This window comes from Bubalus kerabau, chromosome 11, assembly GCF_029407905.1.
Source record: "Bubalus kerabau isolate K-KA32 ecotype Philippines breed swamp buffalo chromosome 11, PCC_UOA_SB_1v2, whole genome shotgun sequence".
In the NCBI taxonomy this organism is placed as follows: Eukaryota; Metazoa; Chordata; class Mammalia; order Artiodactyla; family Bovidae; genus Bubalus; species Bubalus kerabau.
The window spans coordinates 43,663,182-43,683,417 of NC_073634.1; the positions used below are offsets into that span (position 1 = coordinate 43,663,182).

The 20,236-nt window shown below is 35.7% G+C and overlaps 1 protein-coding gene across 7 annotated transcripts in view; it reads right to left on the minus strand.

The window, feature by feature from the left end:
- Positions 1 to 20,236, minus strand: part of FANCL (FA complementation group L) — a 182,364-nt gene that overhangs the window by 56,456 nt on the left and 105,672 nt on the right. For 3 of the 7 annotated variants that reach the window (XM_055540170.1, XM_055540175.1, XM_055540174.1), the window contains 4 exons: positions 18,199 to 18,257; positions 15,943 to 16,003; positions 10,183 to 10,239; positions 4,407 to 4,507 (listed from right to left, as the gene is read on the minus strand). The exons of 1 other annotated variant lie outside the window; for it this stretch is intronic. In XM_055540170.1, coding sequence (XP_055396145.1) covers positions 4,407 to 4,507; positions 10,183 to 10,239; positions 15,943 to 16,003; positions 18,199 to 18,257 — 278 coding nt within the window. Of the gene's footprint in view, positions 1 to 4,406; positions 4,508 to 10,182; positions 10,240 to 14,802; positions 14,931 to 15,942; positions 16,004 to 16,611; positions 17,479 to 18,198; positions 18,258 to 19,712; positions 19,766 to 20,236 lie in introns of those variants that run through there. 3 more of the 7 variants (XM_055540177.1, XM_055540176.1, XM_055540172.1) reach the window with 3 other exon arrangements.

Below are 20,236 nucleotides of genomic sequence, written 5' to 3' on the forward strand. Positions count from 1 at the left end.
TTCCTACATCCCTATCTTCTAAACACTAAAATCTTAATATTTAAGCATCAGAAAATAAGTCAAAGTAATTTTTCTCTTCTATCACTTCAAATCCAAAGAATAATCACGTCCATAACATCAAGGGCTCAGATGTTAAACAATCTGCCTGCAATGCAGGAGACCTGGGTTCGATCCGTGGGTCAGAAAGATACCCTGGAGAAGGGAATGGCTACCCACTCCAATATTCTTGCCAGGAAAAATCCATGGACAGAGAAGCCGGGTCTACAGTTCCATGGGGCTGCAAACAGTAGGACATGCCTGAGCGACTTTCACTTTCATGACATCAATGCTTGAAGAAAAATCTTTTTAACTTCAGCAGGATTGTTAAAAGTGCACCTCAATGCATTACTTGTCTTCTCTGTCTCTATCCCAAATCCTATTCAGGAATGACACCTTATCAGATAAGGTTAATTTCATGAATATGCACTAACCAGTTCTTAATTTCACCATAATGGTACCTTTAAAATTATACATAACGTCCATTTCTGGATAAAAAATGGAGTACCTTAGACCAAAACTTCCAATGAGAACAACTAAAACAGCCTGATGACAAGGAAAAGAAAAAGAAAGTTTCAAGGTGTCAAAAAATTGCTAAGGCAACCAGGACTTGACAGACCAAGGTCCTGAAGAAGGGGGAACAGAGGAGAAGTAAGACAACGCTTCAGCCATTTTTCCCTCACGGTATCTAGCAATTCCCCCAGGGGAAGAAAAGGAGGATCTGAGGAAATAGGGCAAGCAGAGAGTTATAAGTAGCCAAACAAACAGAAACAAAAGAACAAAAACCAACTCAGCAGCATTTCTGGCAATCTCATGAGAATAGAGGAATAAAAATAAGAGACTTAAAGGTCCAGAATCTGGTGAAAAGTTAGGGTCAGAGACTGGAGCCTAATATTCTGGCAATTTTTCATCAAAACTTTTCATAAATTGCAAGGTATAAGAGAATAAAAAGCCAAGGAGAAAGCCAATGAAAAACAAAGTGTAGTATTTAGAAATCTCATAATATTGAAGAGAAATTAATTAGAATTTAGAACCCACCAGTGGGGAAAAGTCCCAGTGAACATATCCATGCTCTCAGTGGGAATCCCTGGAGGGCTAACTATAAAAGCAAAATAAGCAAGATGCATATGAAGCACTGCTCAAAACGGAGCCCAGACTCTAATGGAGAGGTAAACAAGCCTTACAAAGACAAAGATTAGAGTTTAGGGTCTACCAAGGGAGAAATCCAAATGAACACACTTGGCTCTTGCTTGAAAGCTCTGGAGGGTTATAACCTGGGGGTGGAGAGGGGACAATGAGAACCCTGCAAAAACTACAACCCATCCTGAATCATTGCAGTCTCTATGGCAGCTTGCTCCCACTTTATTTTCCTAGCAAAAAAAAAAAAATGTAAACCCTTTGTAGAAGAAAATATCATCCGGAGCCTCTAAGTTTTTTAATACACAATTTGCAACACTCAACAAAAGATTATCAGGCATAGGAATGAAGCCTGAATGGCCAAGGGCAAAACACTGAAGAACAGCCAGCAGGATAGTAAAAAAGGAAAAAAGGGGGCATTAGCTAGAATGCACAGAAATTAAGACAGCTTCCTCATCTCTCCTCTTTTTGCCTTTTTTTCTTGGCTCAGATGGTAAAAAATGTGCCTGCAGTGCCGGAGGTCTGGGTTCGATCCTTGGGTTGGGAAGATCCCCTGGAGAAGGAAACAGCAACCCACTCCAGTGTTCTTGCCTGGAGAATCCCATGAACAGAGGAGAAAGAGTGGGACATGACTGAGCGACTAACACTTTCACTTTTCAATCATGTTACTAAGCAGAAACAGGGAGACAACATTTTACATTTTTTGTTGTTGTTATACAATATTCAACTTTGTACTGAATCAATTGTGACAATAAAGGAAAACCTTTACTTTTTGCTCTTAAAAAAAAAAGTCTAGGTCTTGGTATTTACCTAACAGAGTTAAAAAATAACATCCACATGAAAAACCTGCACATAGCTGTTTATAGCAGCTTTATTCGTAACTGCCAAAACTTGGAAGCAAGCAAGATGTCCTTCAGCTTGTGAATGGATAAACTGTGGTTCACCCAGACAATGAAATATTATTCAGTGCTAAAAACAAATGAGCTATGAAAAGATTGAGAAGAAATAGAAATACATAGTACCAGTGAAATAAGTCAACATGAAAAGACTTCATAATGTATGATTCCAACCACATGATATTTTGGAAAAGGCAAAACTTTTGGAGAGAGTGAACAGAGCAGTAGTTGCCAGGGGTCAGAGCAGAAGAAGGGATGAGTAGGTAGAACATAAGGTATTTCAGAGGCAGTGAAATTACTGTGTACTGTATTATAGTAGCAGACACATGTTTTTACACATTTGTCCAAAACGAGAGAAAGCATATGACTAAGAGTATATGCTAACGTAAACTGTGGTTTTGGGGTGATAACAATATGTCAGTGTGGGTTCATCCACTGTAACCAATGTACCACTCTGACAGGGGATGCTGATAATGGGGGAATCTAAGGGTTTATTTGGGGGAAGGAAGCATATGGAAAATCTCTGTACCCTCCTAATTTTGTGATGACCCCAAAACTACTCTTAAAAAAACAAATCTATTAACAAAAATTAATAAAAGTACCAGGAATGCCAAGATCCAGGACTATATTGACAGAAAATCACACAAAAATAAATGAATTAAAAACAGACTCAAGTGGATCTAGATTACGGGAGTAGGTAGGAAAAATTTTAAACTATGAAAATATAGAGAAAAATAAGAGGATTTCAATAGAGCATTAAAATCTAGTAGAGTTATACTAATACCCAACAAAGTAGACATTAAGGCAAGAAATATTACTAAATACATAAAGAAACATTTAATGATGAGGGAAAATCACAAGGAAGATGCAGCAATTATAAATCTATATGCACTCTAAAATTAAAAACAGAACTTCAATATGATTCAGCAATTCCATTTCTGAGTATATGTCTGAAACAAATCACAATGTCAAAGAGATACCTGCACACCCATCAATGCAGCATTATTTACAACAGCCAACACGGAAACAACCCAAGTGCCCACTGACAGATGAATGGATAAATAAAATGTGGTCTGTGTGTGTATATATATACATACACCATGGAATATTTTTCAACCATAAAAAAGGACATTCTACCATTTGCAACAACGTGGATGACCTCTAATGCGCATTATGCTAAATGAAATAAGACAAACAGAAAAAGACATGATGTCACTTATATGTGGCATCTAAAAAGTATCCTAAAATACTAAATTCATAGATACAGAGAAAAGACTGGGGGTTTGTCAAATTTAAATATAGAATTACAAAAAAATAAATAAATAAATATAGAATTAAAATGCATTCTAACAATAACAACAAGGGGAGAAACTGCAATAGAGTTTTAGATCCTCACAACATAAGAAAACTGGTAAAGATAATAATATACATTTTGCTATGTGTCTATTGTAATCTCTAAGGTAACCTCTAAAAGAATAAAAAAAGTATATACCTAACAAGTTAATAGAAAAATATAATAAAAATTGTGATTAATTCAAATAAAGGCAGATCAAGAGAAAAACACAAAATATATGAGACAAACAGAAAACATGCAGCAAGATAGTAGACACAAAACTAAGTAAATCGGGTGATGTCAGTCAATGGCAGTCGGAAGCTCCTAAAATTCTCCTCTCATACAATAGCAACAAGAAATTGACCCAAAAATTTCAGCAAAAAAGTAAGTATACAAGATGAGTGAGTGAAAGTCGCTCAGTCGTGTCTGACTCTTTGTGACCCCATGGACTGTAGCCTACCAGGCTCCTCTGTCCATGGAATTCTCCAGGCCAGAACACTGGAAGAGGTAGCCTTTCCCTTCTCCAGGGGATCCTTCCAACCCAGGGATCAAACCCAGGTCTCCAGCATTGCAGGCAGATTCTTTACTGAGTCACAAGGGAAGCCCACATGAGGTGAGGGATATGCTAATTAATGCAACTGTGGTAATCGTCTCGCAATGTACAGGTATATCAAACCACCACACAGTGCACTTTAACTATGTTAAAATTTTATTTGTCAATCATATCTCACTACAACTAAAAGAAAACAAAGTAACATTGATAACTTCTTAGCTTACTGTGTACATAAAAAGGTTATTTTTTCCAAATTATATTTAGTATTTTACCTTGTAAGTCAATTTTTTATGCTGACACACCTTTAATTCATATTCACAAAAAGGATCAGATACTCTAACTACAATGAAATGCTTTGACTAAAAACATAAACTGCTAAAGCTGCAAATATATCAAACTGAAATGTATTAAGAAATAGGCATTTCTAAAACATATTTTAAAATAGACATACTTATCCCAACCAAGAGTTCTTATTTCTCCAATAAGGCTTGAGTAGAACTTGGGAGGAGAAGGTAATACATATGGTTCTTTTTTATTCTTTAAAGCAGCTTCCTGTTTAAAAGAAAAAATGTGAATCAGCTGTGGAATGCTACACAATGAATTATTAGTACCTGACTACAAAACACAACTCTTGCACCTCATTAACATGTCCATTATTTTTATAGCAAATCCAGCTGATTTCCCTCCTCATTAAAAAAAAAAAAAAAAAAAAAAGACAAAAAAAGGGGTAAAGGACTGCACCAAAGGTAACGTAAAAATGTCAATTATTATACCATACAAACTTAAGTCTAATATTCTCCTAAACTATCATGTCTATCACAGATGAAAAAGGATCACCAAAAAACAAAGCAAAATCCTCATCCTCAAGGCTTTACTATTTTTCTACCCCTGTGGATATAATGTTTGATAGAAAGAAACATGACCTTTAAAAAAAAGCCTGAATTCTATGTACATGGCCTAGACCAACATATTTGTACACCATTATGAATCACATTCTTACAAACAAAAATCCTTCTTTATCACAATAAATAGTTAACCTGTTAATTTCCTTTACTGACTTCCTCGCTGTATTACTCCCAGACCAGCAAAGCATTTTACCATCTATCTGGTTAGATCACAGCTTCTTTCCCCACTAAACCTACCTATGACATCTTTAAGATGATTTATGTTCCCCTGAACAAAACTAAAATTTACATTTTTTACAAGCAATACAAGCATCACTAGAGTTGCTGAGGCTGAAAATTACCAATTACTTCGAAGGTGTTAACCTGGACAGTATCTTACTTGGAAAGTAAAAAATAAATGTACATATGAATTACACAGAGGTTCATATTGTTTGGATTATTAAAAGGTATTATAAAAAACAGGCTTCCCAGATGGCTCAGTGACAAAGAATCCACCTGCCAATGCAGGAGACACAAGAGACCCAGAGTTCAATCCCTGGGTCTGGAAGATCTCCTGGAGAAGGAAATGACAACCCATTCCAGTATTCTTGCCTGGGAAATCCCATGTACAGATGAGCCTGGCTGGCTACAGTCCATGGGGTTGCAAATAGATATGACTAAGCACATTATAAAAATTAAAGAAATAAAAATTTTAAAAAACAGATATAATAACAAAACAACATAAGAACAAGTATAAAATTATAAAGATTTGTGGTAACCTTAATAAAAAGTATACATTTTTATTCACTTAAATATGTTTATTAACATGGATAGAAGGCTACTAAATTAACACTACAAAAGACTAGACGTTTACAAAACAGCATTTCAAAAATCAGGACTGCTAACTGAAACTACTTAAATACAGTTCTAAATCTGCTTTGGGATAAAAACAAACAAACAAAACCCTGAAAGCTGGTTAGTAAGGCCTAGAATGTCAATTTGAATTAGAAAGGAAGCTCCGAGAAGACAAAAAGTATACTGCCTTTTCATAAACTACTTAGTGCTGTCCACAAAATTAGTATTAAGATTCTCCTGTTACAAATATGACTAACAGGAGTCAGTATAGCTCCTGTACTTACAAACATGTAAGAGTTACATAGTATTTCTTTGGAAATTTTTTTCAATTCAAAAATATTAATTACTGTTATTAATATATACTGAAGATAAAAACAACTTGGATAATAATTTACTTGGATAAACGAGTACTTTAATCCTAGATTTACGGCATTTGCTAACTCTGCCTTCTACTTTGGGTCAGACAAGTTATTCCTACTCTAGAACCATAACAGAGAAAAGTGCAAAGACAGAGAAGCAAAGTGTTCTTGTGGAGAATGAAGCAAAGGTACTTAGAAGAAAGAACACAGGCTTTACAAACCAGGAGTTTAGATCCTAACTTTAAACAATTAAGTTTTGAGGCCTTAGGCACTCAGTGACTCAGCTCTAAAATAGGAATAAAATAACCTACCTGTTGAGTTCTTTTAAAATATAATTGTTCATTTAATAAATATATATCAAACTCCTACTACACGCCTAGTTAGGACTAGGAAACTCCAAGAGAAATTTAACAAAATGTCCTGAAATAAGTTCAACAGCTACTGATTTCATTTGGGCAACATTCTCAATATTTTCACCAGGGATTGTATTAGGTTAACCCTATTACTAATAATACAACCCAATAAATAAACTAATAATTCTTACATCTTTAGGTAGACTGCCACAAATGTGCAACAGTATTACCAACCCTGTCCACAATTTTAGAGAGTTAAAGTACAGGATCTCATTTAGGAAAGCAATAACAAATGCACTAAACAGACTACTGTGAATTAGAGAGCAATCACATTATTTTAAACTAATGAGTATTTCTTCAAAATTAAATGACCATGAGAGCTTAAATTAGCTTCATAGTAAAGCCTAATGGGCCACATAGTTTTACTCTGGTTCTCTTAGTCCTATTTGTGTAGCTTATCAAAATTATGATAAAAAGCCAAAAGAAACTTTTTCAACTTTTGTCCAATGTCAAGGAGACATAAACCAAAATGTTTCACTACTTCAACCTTTTTAAGGTTATAATGTTGTAGCCTTTGACAAAATTTACAATGAACTTTGATAAACCTCATAACTACAGTTTACAAATTTATAAGTGAAAATTTAAACTTTAGAAAGTGACTTTTTAAATACTTTCATTTGATCCCAAACTTTTCACCAAAGCCTCTGTCATGAATATTAAAAAAAAGAATTCAAAACAAATCTAGCAAGCAAATTAAGTTCTCAATATGTGGCAGCTGCTGCTAACAATAAAGAGAAAACAGAACCACAAAGAAATAACAAAATGCTTTCAGTTGTTAGTAGAAATATAGTGGCATTGTAATTTTATAAAACAAATACAAGAAATATTTTATAGATGTGAGAAATGCATAATTAAAACATAAAATTATAACTATGTTAATACTCAAAATGGAAAAGAAAAACTAAAAACAGAATTACCACATGATCCAACAATCCTACTCCTGGGAATTTAACCAGACAAAATTAACTCAAAAAGACACAAGCACCCTATTTTCATAGCAGCACTGTTCACAACAGCCAAAACATAGAAACAACCTAAATGTCCATCAACAGATGAATGGATACAGAAGATGTGGTACATGTATAAAATGGAGTACTACTCAACTATTAAAAAATAATAATAATAATGCCATTCGCAGCAACATGGCTGCAAATAGAGATTATCACATTAAGTGAAGTCTAAGAAAGATAAAGAGAAATACTGTATGATATCATTTGTATGTGCAATCTACAATCTGGCCAAAATGAACCCATCTACAAAATGGAAACAGACTCATAGACATAGAGAACAGATTTGTGCTTGCCAAGGAAGAGGGGAGGAGGGGTAGATGGCCTGGGAGTTTGGGTTTGGTAGATACAAACGATTACATTTAGAATGGACAAACGAGGTCCTACTATACAGCACAGGGAACTATATACAATATCCTGTGATTAACCATAATGGAAAAGAATATTAAAAAGAATGTATATATGTGCATAACTGAGTCACTCTGCTGTACATCAGAAACTGGCACAACATTGTAAATCAACAGTACTTCAAAAGAAATACTAGAAATGAAAACTCAGATTTAAGAGAAAAGAGATACAAGCATAAAAGTCAAAGAAGTAAAACCCCTATGCCAGATGTGAATTGAAAATACTGAAATGAACATAGGTAATAGCAAAGGTCTGAATAGTCAAAGCTATGGTTTCTCCAGTAATCATGTATGGATGTGAGAGGTGGACCATAAAGAAGGGAGTGCTGAGTGCTGAAGAACTGATGCTTACAAATTGTGGTGCTGGAGAAGACTTCTGAGAATCCCTTAAACAGTAAGGAAATCAAACCAGTCAATCCTAAAGGAAATCAACCCTGACTATTCACTGGAAGGACTGATGCTGAAGATATTTTGGCCAGGTGATGTGAAGAGCAGACTCATTGGAAAAGATCCTGATGATGGGAAAGATTAAGGGCAGGGGGAGAAGAAGGTGACAGAGGATAAGATGGTTGGATGGCATCACCAACTCAATGGACCTGAGTTTGAGCAAACTCTGGCAAATACTGAAGGACAGGGAAGCCTGGGGTGCTACAGTCCATGGGGTCACCATGGACTGAAGAGTCCATGTGTGAAGAGTCAGACATGACTTAGTGCCTGAACAACAAATAGCAATGAACATGCCAGTTTCAAGACTGTGGCATCCAAGTACCATTTTCTACAAAGAAACCATATCTCTTTGATAAAACAGGATAAGTGAATGAAACTGGGGCAACTGGTGCCACAAAGCGAAGCTTATATTGTGTTAAAAGAACTCAGGAGCCAACATGAAAGGACTTATATTGACCAAAACTGGTAAAATTTAAGCATTAAAAAGAATAATAATCGCAATGGACTAAAGTTAATCAAATACTTTAAAATACACGGGTTCATAATATTAAAAAAATCATTAGTTCCCTTTGAATTCCTAGGTACCAACTCATTATTCTTAAAATTGATTTTAAAAAAAAGGAAAAAAAAAATCAAGCACTTATCCTCATTCCAGTATGCGCAAGATCTCAAATTTACCAAATAAACGATGAGGGGAACTTCTTTTCTGTGAAATTTTCAGCTAATTAATGTAGACGATGGATTTTTAAAAATCACCATTTGCAACCCCTAACAAAACAGTGGATGTAGTTAATGACCATCACTGGAAGCTAAAATCAGTAGGTGATAGGCTCATCAGAAACTTTATATTGGATGGATCTAAACCTATTGACTAATCTTAACTCTATTAAATGAGGAACTACCAGACACCATGTACCTCCTATGCAGAGTAAGAAGTACAGAGCATAAATTATTATTATCAGGAGAAATGAATGCAACTTCATTCAGACCTCTAGATTTAACTGCCAGATTACCAAAAAAAAGTAGAATATGATAAGAGATAGCATGAATATCTAATGAACCAAATTCAGAATGTAGGAAACCTTTTAAAATGCTCCAGTCCCCTTCTCCTAAAAGAGTAGGTAGGTAAAGAAATATCTTAGGCAAAACTTTGAAGTTTGCTCATGGGTCCATGGGTATTTACTGTAGTCATCCTTCTTTTGCTAATCAAGTATCTTATGTATCCATGCATGCTAAGTCGTTTCAATCATGTCCAACTCTTTGTGATCCTATGGACTGTAGCCTGCCAGGTTCCTCTGTCCATGGGAATTCTCCAGGCAAGAATACTGGAGTGGGTTGCCATGCCTTCCTCCAGGGGATTTTCCCAACCCATGTCTCTTGTGTCTCCTGCATTGGCAGACGGGTTCTTTCCCACTAGCGCCACCTAGGAAGCCAATTTATGCACAGTTAACTGAATAATCAATTGTATATAACTGTATATATGTAATGAAGCTTAACAAGTTTTTCCGAAATCTGTAATTGTATATGAAATTATTTCTACATTGTACTGTATCTTTAAGAGTGATTTTTTAATCTCTGTTGATGCTGCATTCTCTAACAGACCAGAAGTACACTTTATTTCTTCACCACCTGTCCAAGTCTAGCGTCAAGTGTACCCATCAAATTGGTTCTTACACACAGTTCTATTCCTCTTGCAGTTCCAGAAAAGTACCATCCACATTTATGCACGAGTAAAATAAAACATTAAATGACTGAGAGTTGAGAGTTTTAAATTCTAATGTTAGTTTTTAAAGGAATTATAAAAACACACCAGATTTACAGAGTATAATGACAGTGTTAGAAAAAAAATTCTTACCAAAACCATCTTCAACTCCATCATAAAACTCACTAGATCAGGAGACTGCTTCATTCTCTAGACCAAAACATATTTTTAATTAATTTCAGTGTACAATGAATACTCCATGCACTGGAAATGGAAATTTAAGTCCATATAAATATAAAAAAAATTAATTATCTTAAAAGTATAAGAATTGAATTATTGGTCATCAACAGTATTATTTCTACCAATTTCATTCTGAAAGAGTAATTAAAGCCCTCAAATCTAATTTGGTGAGATATGCTGAACTATGTAAGCATGGCACTTAAAGTCTCACACATTACTCTATTTCTTCAGCACTGACTACTGTCAAGTTTAGCAAATCTAGCAAACCACAGCACTATTAAAAAAAATAGTATGACTGAATGTCAAGAGGAGTATAAAATATAAAAATCAGGCAAATCTATACAATTAAATCTAGTTAGAACAATGAATTAACTAATCAATAATACTGTCTATTTTAATTTTTTCTTTGACCTTAAAGACTGCCTATAGTTGTTAATTTTGTCCTTTCACAAGCAACCTGTATTAATTCAAAAGGAGTCAATCTTTCAATAAGGTAAAACAGTTACAATAATACGACAAAAAGGAAATAACTTCTGAAGTACAATGTTAAAGTGTCAGCTCCATTTCCTAGAAATCTTTGATTCTTAAAAGAAAATTATTATAAAATAAAAGCAAAAAAATTCTCATTAAAATTGCTCTCTTAAATAAACCTACATCATTTCTCTGCTTGAAATCAAAATAATGTTATTTTTGCTACTTTTTCTAATGCACTGCACTACCACCACTAAGTTCTAAAGCATATATGTAAATTCCAGTTTTTAGAGGAGAAAAATAATAATCTAAAGTATTCAACAATACACGAGGCATATGATTCATACCTTAATGTAGCTTGGTAGGGCACATGTTTGCAGAACAAATCTTTGACTTTCCCTTCTTCTATATATTTCCCCTGTAGTTGACTAGTGATGAGTAATAAATTATACCAAAAGTGTGCAAACTACAGCTCAGAGGCTAAATCCAGCCCAATAGCTGTTTTTATAGAGTTGTAATGAAATGCAGCCACGCCTATTCATTTACCTCTTGTCAAAGCTGCTCTGTGCTACAAGGGCAGAGCTATGTAGTCATAACTGAGATCTTAGGGTCCACACACCTGTAAAATTTACTACCTGGCCCTTCATAAAAAAGACTGCTGACCACACCTTCCACTTTGACTCATATTTAATGAAGTTAAAAATGATACCAGGAAAGAACAGTAACGTTCACCTGGACTTTGGAATAAAACAAAGACTAAAACTAACACTGGGTTCTACAGTATTGGCGGGCAGGGGGGAGATACATAATTGTGACTTTTTCTAGGAACTCTCTTGGTGAATCGGTGGAGAAAAACTTATGAATCTTAAGTCTTCATTAAGTTTTTCTTCCAGCTATTTAGCTATCTCATTAGATTCATTTCTTAAACTTTAGCATACAACATAGTCTCAGAGAAAGGGGAGGGGACGGTGGAGAGAACACAAAGAGAAATCATTTAAACATTCCCTTAAACATATGCTGTAATTATATTGCCAGCAATGTCAGTCTACTTTCTACAAATCAAACAATTTCCTGTATTACTTTGTGGTTCAGTACTGCTTTAAGTGAGAGTAACTGTCATTGTCATTTACCATAGATAATAACCTGCTTTAAGATAGAGAAAACAGAAGATCAGGAAAAACACACAAATTAATAAACCATTAAAAGAAAGGCAGCTCTATTTACATCTACTTTTCTACGAGAGGTACTTCATTATTTTCGATTGCTTCAGTAACTGATTTGCTTGTTTCTCTAATCTTTAAAAGAATTTTCAGGTAGAGGAACCTAAACATTACGAGTAACTGAATTTGGGTGGGGATGTGGATAAAGTGGGTGAAGGGTGTCAAAAGCATAAACTTATAAATTAAAAAAATAAATAAAAAGTAACTAAATAAATCCTGCCTATATTTCATCTATGCTGCCTTTACATCTACTCTTATTACATATGCATACCTGATCCTAAGTGATTTCCACCCCACTTTTCTGTTGCTAATCTTGAACTACAATCACATTTTTGCCACAAATAACCTACAACTCCTAAATGGGTGCTGGGATACTTTTGGTATCACTGCTATTCAGGAAGAGAGAGTGAATGCATTTGAAGGCCCTGAAGTTCCAACCATGGAAATAAAATTTCAACACAAATGCTACCGGGAAATGTGCTGAGGATTTTAGACAGAAAATATTTTACATAAAATATGGCTCCTTAAAATGCTTGATAGAGAAAAAACCTACAGAATTCAGCAACAACTAAACCAGTGTGTTATATAACACTTTGCAAAATAGGTTTTAAAAAGAGCATATTTAGTAACTTCCTAACCTCACTTGGCAAAATGGTTGTCTGGAAAGGCCTTAAAAATAGCTGACAAAAGAAGAGAAGCGAAAGGCAAAGGAGAAAAGGAAAGATATACCCATTTGAATGCAGAGTTCCAAAGAATAGGAAGGAGAGATCAGAAAGCCTTCCTAAGGGATCAGTGCAAAGAAATAGAGGGAAACAATAGAATGGGGAAGACTTGAGATCTCTTCAAGAAAATTAGATACCACGGGAACATTTCATGCAAAGATGGGCACAATAAAGGACAGAAATGGTATGGACCTAACAGAAGCAGAAGCTATTAAGAAGAGGTGGCAGGAAGACACAGAAGAACTATACAAAAAAGATCTTCATGGCCAAGATAACCATGATGGTGGGATCACACACCCAGAGCCACACTTCCTGGAATGTGAAGTCAAGCAGGCCTTAGGAAGCATCACTACAAACAAAGCTAGTGGAGGTGATGGAATTCCAGGTGAGCTATTTCAAATCCTAAAAGATGATGCTGTCAAAGTGCTGCACTCAATATACCAGCAAATTTGAAAACCCCAGCAGTGGCCACAGTACTGGAAAAAGTCAGTTTTCATTCCAATCCCAAAGAAAGGCAATGCCAAAGAATGTTCAAACTACCTCACAATTGCCCTCATCTCACACGCCAGCAAAGTAATGCTCAAAATTTGCCAAGCCAGGCTTTAACAGTACATGAACCATGAACATCCAGATGTTCAAGCTGGTTTTAGAAAAGGCAGAGCAACAAGAGATCATATTGCCAACATGCGTTGGATCATAGAAAAAGAAAAAGAGTTCCAGAAAAACATCTATTTCTGCTTTATTGACTATGCCAAACATTTTGACTGTGTGGATCACAACAAACTGTGGAAAATTCTGAAAGAGATGGGAATACCAGACCACTTTACCTGCCTCTTGAGAAATCTGTATGCAGGTTAAGAAGCAACAGTTAGAACTGGACATGGAACAACAGACTGGTTCCAAATCAGGAAAGGAGTATGTCAAGGCTGTATACTGTCACCCTGCTTATTTAACTTATATGCAAAGTACATCATGAGAGACGTTGGAGTGGATGAAGCACAAACTGGAATCAAGATTTCTGGGAGAAATTTCAATAACCTCAGATATGCCAATGACAGCACCCTTATTGCAGAAAGTAAAGAAGAATTAAAGACCCTCTTGATGAAAGTGATCCACACAGTCAAAGGCCTTGGCATAGTCAATAAAGCAGGAGTAGATGTCTTTCAGGAACTCTCTTGCCTTTTCTATGATCAAGTGGATGTTGGCAATTTGATCTCTGGTTCCTCTGCCTTTTTTAAAACCAGCTTGAACATCTGGAAGTTCACAGCTCACATATTGCTGAAGCCTGGCTTGGAGAATTTTGAGCATTACTTTGCTAGCGCTTGAGATGAGGGTCAATTGTGAGGTAGTTTGAACATTCTTTGGCATTGCCTTTCTTTGGGATTGGAATGAAAACTGACCTTTTCCAGTACTGTGGCCACTGCTGAGTTTTCCAAATCTGCTGGTGTATTGAGTGCAGCCCTTTCACAGCATCATCTTTTAGGATTTGAAATAGCTCACCTGGAATTCCGTCACCTCCACTAGCTTTGTTCCTAGTGATGCTTTCTAAGGCCCACTTGACTTCACATTCCAGGATGTCTGGCTCTATGTGAGTGATCCCATCAACGTGGTTATCTGGGTCATGAAGATCTTTTTCATACAGTTCTTCTGTGTATTCTTGCCACCTCTTCTTAATAGCTTCTGCTTCTGCTAGGTCCATACCATTTCTGTCCTTTATTGTGCCCATCTTTGCATGAAATGTTCCCTTGGTATCTCTAATTTTCTTGAAGAGATCTCAAGTCTTCCCCATTCTATTGTTTCCCTCTATTTCTTTGCACTGATCACTGAGGAAGGCTTTCTGATCTCTCCTTCCTATTCTTTGGAACTCTGCATTCAAATGGGTATATCTTTCCTTTTCTCCTTTGCCTTTCGCTTCTCTTCTTTTCACAGCTATTTGTAAGGCCTCCTCAGACAACCATTTTGCCTTTTTGCAATTCTTTTTCTTGGGGATCGTCTTGATTTCTGCCTTCTGTACAATGTCACGAATCTTCACCATAGTTTTTCAGTCTTTCAGATCTAATCCCTTGAATCTATTTCTCACTTCCACTGTATAACTGTTGGGGATTTGATTTAGGTCATACCTGAATGGTTTAAAGGTTTTCCCTTCTTTCTTCAATTTAAGTCTGAATTTGGCAATAAGGAGTTCATGATCTGAGCCACAGCTTCCGGTCTTGTTTTTGCTGACTGTATAGGGCTTCTCCATCTTTGGCTGCAAAGTATATAATCAATCTGTTTTTGGTATTGACCATCTGGTGACGTCATGTGTAAAGTCTTCTCTTGTGTTTTTGGAAGAGGGTGTTTGCTATGACCAGTGTGTTCTCTTGGCAAAACTCTATTAGCCTTTGCCCTGCTTCATTCTGTACTCCAAGGCCAAATTTGCCTGTTACTCTCTTAACTTCCTACTTTTGTATTCCAGTCCCCTATAATGAAAAGGACATCCTTTTGGGGTGTTATTTCTAGAAGGTCTTGTTGGTCTTCATAGAACCATTCAACTTCAGCTTCTTTAGCATTACTGGTCAGGGCATAGACTTGGACTACTGTGATATTGAATGGTTTGCCTTGGAAACTAACAGATTTCATTCTGTCGTTTTTGAGAATGCATCCAAATACTGCATTTCAGACCTTTTGTTGACTATGATGGCTACTCCATTTCTTCTAAGGGATTCTTGCCCACAGTAGTAGATATAATGATCTGAGTTAAATTCACCCATTCCAGTCTATTTTAGTTCGCTGATTCCCGAGGTTCACTCCTGTCATCTCCTGTTTGACCATTTCCAATTTGCCTTGATTCATGGACCTAACATTCCAGGTTCCTATCAATATTGCTCTTTACAGCATAAGACTCTACTTCCATCACCAGTCACATCCACAACTGAGTGGTGTTTTTGCTTTGACTCCATCTCTTCATTCTTTCTGGAGTTACTTCTCCACTGACCTTCAAAAGCATATTGGGCACCTACCGACCTAGGGAGTTCATCTTTCAGTGTCCTATCTTTTTGCCTTTTCATACTGATCATTGGGGTCTCAAGGCAAAAATACTGAAGTGGTTTGCCATTCCCTTCTCCAGTGGACCACATTTTTTCAGAACTCTCCACCATGACCCATCCATCTTGGGTGGCCCTACACAGCATGGCTCATGAGTTAGACAAGGCTGTGGTCCATGTGATCAGATTAAGTAACTGCCCTCACTTAAAACAAAGCTTTTAAAAAAAAGGTCTTACCTGTTGTACTATGTGATGATATCCATTAAGTGCTGTTTTCAGCTGCCAACTACATAGTAATCTAAAATTTTAATGGAACAAAATGGTTTGTTCATTGTTTAGAATTAAAAGGAAAAAACATTTGTATGCCAACTCTAATATGTACATACATACAAAAGAATGACATAAACATAATTCTGACAAGTTAATAAAATTTTTACCACTAGTACTGTTGAAAATCATGTCTTCAAACTGTTGGTACTAACTTTATTTCAAAATATAAATGACTGCAATCAGCTAATGACATGCAAACAAACAGTACGTTTTTTTTAATTTTAACATATCCAAAGCAATGTTTTCTTGAACTGGATTCTTTTCCAAGGTAGGTTAAATAAAACCAATAGTTTTGATCATAATTTACAGAACTTGTATTTGAGAAACCAAATGCATTATAACAATCTGTGTTTGTTCTGGCTTAGTCGTGTCTGACTCTTCGAGACTTCGTGGACTGTAGCCCCATACGCTCCTGTGTCCATTATAACAATCTAATCTTCCTTAAATTCCAAATTAAGGACATACATACTTTTAACTGTGTAAGTAGTGATAAATAATGTTCATCTATCTACCGGCTCACCCTCAGCTGCATTCTTAACACTGTTAGGTAACTCTTCTAGAAATGCTTTTACTTACCTAGAAGTAGAAAGTCTGAGTTTTCTCAACCATGGTCTTTTCAAACCATCATGACTCTCCTTTTCTGGTCTGCTAACCCACATCCTCTCTGCTATCTCCTATCACAGGGGCAGAATAGCTCATTCGACTGCCCATGGGAAACCCCACCTTCAAATATACTTTCCACCTCCTGCCACCAACTCAGTCACATCAATTCACTAATTACTCCTTTACTGTGGTATCCTTACTCTCTGCTAGCATTTTTTCCTCTGTAACTTGTTTAAGCAAATCTTCTTTTTAAGAAAACACATAATTATAACTCTTCCTTGACTGCACACCTTTCTCTAGCCACTCCTGCTCTTCAAAGTAGTTTTTACTGTTTACATTTCCTTTCTACCCACTCCAAAAACCCCAATACAAGCCGACTTCAACCACTACATGAAGCGTGCAATCTAACCTGACCCCTTTGCAACACTAAGCACTGTTAACCACTCTGACTTTTAAGCTGCTCTTTCTTTGATTTCAGAAATAACTGTCCAGGTTTTCCTGTTAAATCTGGTCAATGCTTTGTCTTCTTTCAAGGTCTTCTTTATTTACCACACCTTTAAATATTGTTATGCCCTTAAGATTATGTCACTAGCTTTCTCTTCTCACTCTATCCATGCAGGAAAACCTATCCACATTCATGGCCCCAAATCCCATGCCTACTGTGACTTCTACACACATCTCCACTCCAAGCTTCATGCATAAGTTCCCCACCAAAACACTGCTGCTGCTGCTGCTGCTGCTAAGTCGCTTCAGTCATGTCCAACTCTGTGCGACCCCAGAGACGGCAGCCCACCAGGCTCCTCCATCCCTGGGATTCTCCAGGCAAGAACACTGGAGTGGGTTGCCATTTCCTTCTCCAACCAAAACACTGCTACCTACTAAAATCTCCTCTTCATACTTCACATCTGATATGCCTTAAAACAATTCCCCTTCAACTTCTTCCAACTGTGACCTCTTCTCTAGTTTAATGATCTGAGTTAGGAATTTGCAAAGAATCCTCCACTCCTCTCCCCCTCTTATCTCCCACTTCTGATGAGTCACAAAATCCTGTCAGTTCTACTTGTAACTGTCTCTGGATTCTTCTTCCCTTCCTACCCTCAGAAAAATTTTGGAGCAGAAATTAGATTTTAGGTGTTACCTAAATTTCTATTCTCATCTCTTGACATTCCTTGAAGGGCTGTCAATACCTATAGCCCATGTTGACACCTAATTTCTATCAGGGCAGAACTGATGCTGTGGGGCTTCCCATGCCTGAACATACACATAATTAACATCAGTCAAAAGTTGGAAACAAAGTTTTCTAATTATTTTCTATTCTCCAAATATTTTCATTTGTTGTTTACTGCTTTAAATAAAAAGTAAATTAGACTGTTTTGCTGTTGAAGAGCACTTCAACACCACAGAAAATCACTTAAAAAGCACACTGATTTGCAAAAATCAGAAATGCTTCTGGTTAACTAATTAATAAACAGAACTCTAACAAACAGAATCAGCTTATACAGATGTGACTGCCCATCCCACCAAGATGCCTGTAGAGTATATAACAAAACACCACATTACCTGGCATTCTTCAGCTGCAAATCTTTGGGCAGCAATAGTCTCAGGTGGAAATCTCTTCCCTGTGGAAAATATTAAAAAGGTTTGAACTCAAATTAAGAGAAGTCAATCAGAATCACATAAAAAAGGCAACATTTTCCTGTATTTTCTAAAAGGCATCAACTTTATTCAAATACTTGTTAAAATATAAGCAACAAAACAGTGCATTTAAGGGAAAATAACTCAAAAATATGTCAGAAACTTTTGTGATTACTGGGTAATCAAAACACTGAGACAGGATTTTGTTTTTAAAGAAAAAGTCATTTACATAAATAAGAAATACTAACAAATGTTTATGCAGACATAAAGGAGAAAGTTAAATGTTATTTCTTAGGAAAAAAATTCAAGAAAAAAGAAATTCCTTCAAACTGATCTGAATATAGAAGGAAAAAACATGACATACCCCATATTTGTAGTTTTCCAAATTTTAATAAAGTGAAAATATATTTAAATAATCTTAATATACAGACATCAGAGAAATATTTTCATAAATCAGAGTATATTTAGTTCTCCCACACTTGCAGACCTTTAATAAATAAAATCCTTGAAACACTGTTACTTATTTTAATTTAAATATTCATTAACTATAATCTGAAAAAACTAAATTTTACTTAAAAGTCTTTCTAAGGAACAAAGGACAGTTCTCTGAGAAATACACTGTTTTACTTTCTTGAGAAAGTGAATGGGAAAGCAGCTTAAACTTTGTACCTTAAATAGCATAATACACATGAAATCTAAGCAAAGGTAAGCAGAAAAAGACAAACAGAAATATAATCTTTTACTCCAACAGTATAAAATGAAAAAGAGTAATAAAATTCTTGAAAACAATTACCACGAGAATTTTATCAGAATCTCCCTCAAAGCAGTTTCAAAAATAGAGAAACACAATTAAATGTACCCCATAACCTTTACTTTCATGGTAATATTGCAGTTCTGACTTTCATTACATTTAAATGTCCTTTAAAAAAATGAAACAAAATGTACTACTGACCTTTTCAAAAGGTCAAGTAACAATAATTCACTATTTCATTAAACCACTAAAAAGTATTATGTAGTAACCTTAACCTAACTTTATAGACATCCCACACATAGGTGTAAGAACAATCTGGAACTCAAAATTTACATGAAAAATAGTTACGTAAAATAATAAAATTCCAAAGTCCCTAATTTGCAAAATCCAACCATTTTAAAAGTCAAATGCCATGTCACATGCCATAATACTTTAAAATTACCTTTTTTTAGTTAAATCATAGGAAAAAAAAAATACGTTAACTGCTCTCATGAAGAATTTCCAAATTTACAGCAAACAAAAGTATCGACAGTTGTCTAAATCTGAATCTCTCTACATACCACTCCCAAAAAATATGTACATCAAAATTAAGAGCAAATAGAACCACAAAAATCCCCTGTCTTAGGCAGAGGCAGAAGAAAGAGAACAGTATAAACTTAAAACTGCCTGTAAGAAGAAAAATACAAACCACTTTCCAGTGCCTTCCATCCTGGGGCTCCTACATCAAGTCCTTTGAGAGAGCTAGGGGATTCAGGAAATTAAAAAAAAAAAAAAACAAAAACAGAAAACAGAAGAGGGGATTAGATTATGTGTGAAAAATAAAGAATTAGCAACATAAAAGTCAAGGATCTCATCTTGGATAAGAACTGTAAAAGCAGAAGACGGTAAAAGGGCTATCCTTTGGAAACAGTGTTAGGAGGAAAAAGTACCAACTATGGGAAACTGAGGGTCTTACATAACATTAAAAATGCTGGATTCTTCCTCCAACACTACCAAAAAAAAAAAGCCATCCATCAAGTAAACTACATTTTACAGACAGAAGAGAGTACTTTTTTTAATTAGAGTATAGTTGCTTTACACTGCTGTATCAGTTTCTGCTGTACAGCAAAATGAATCAGCCATACATATACATATATTCCTTCTTTTTTGATTTCCTTGCTATGTAGGTCAAAAGAGGGTATTCTTGAGGAATTTAACAAATTACTGCTGCCA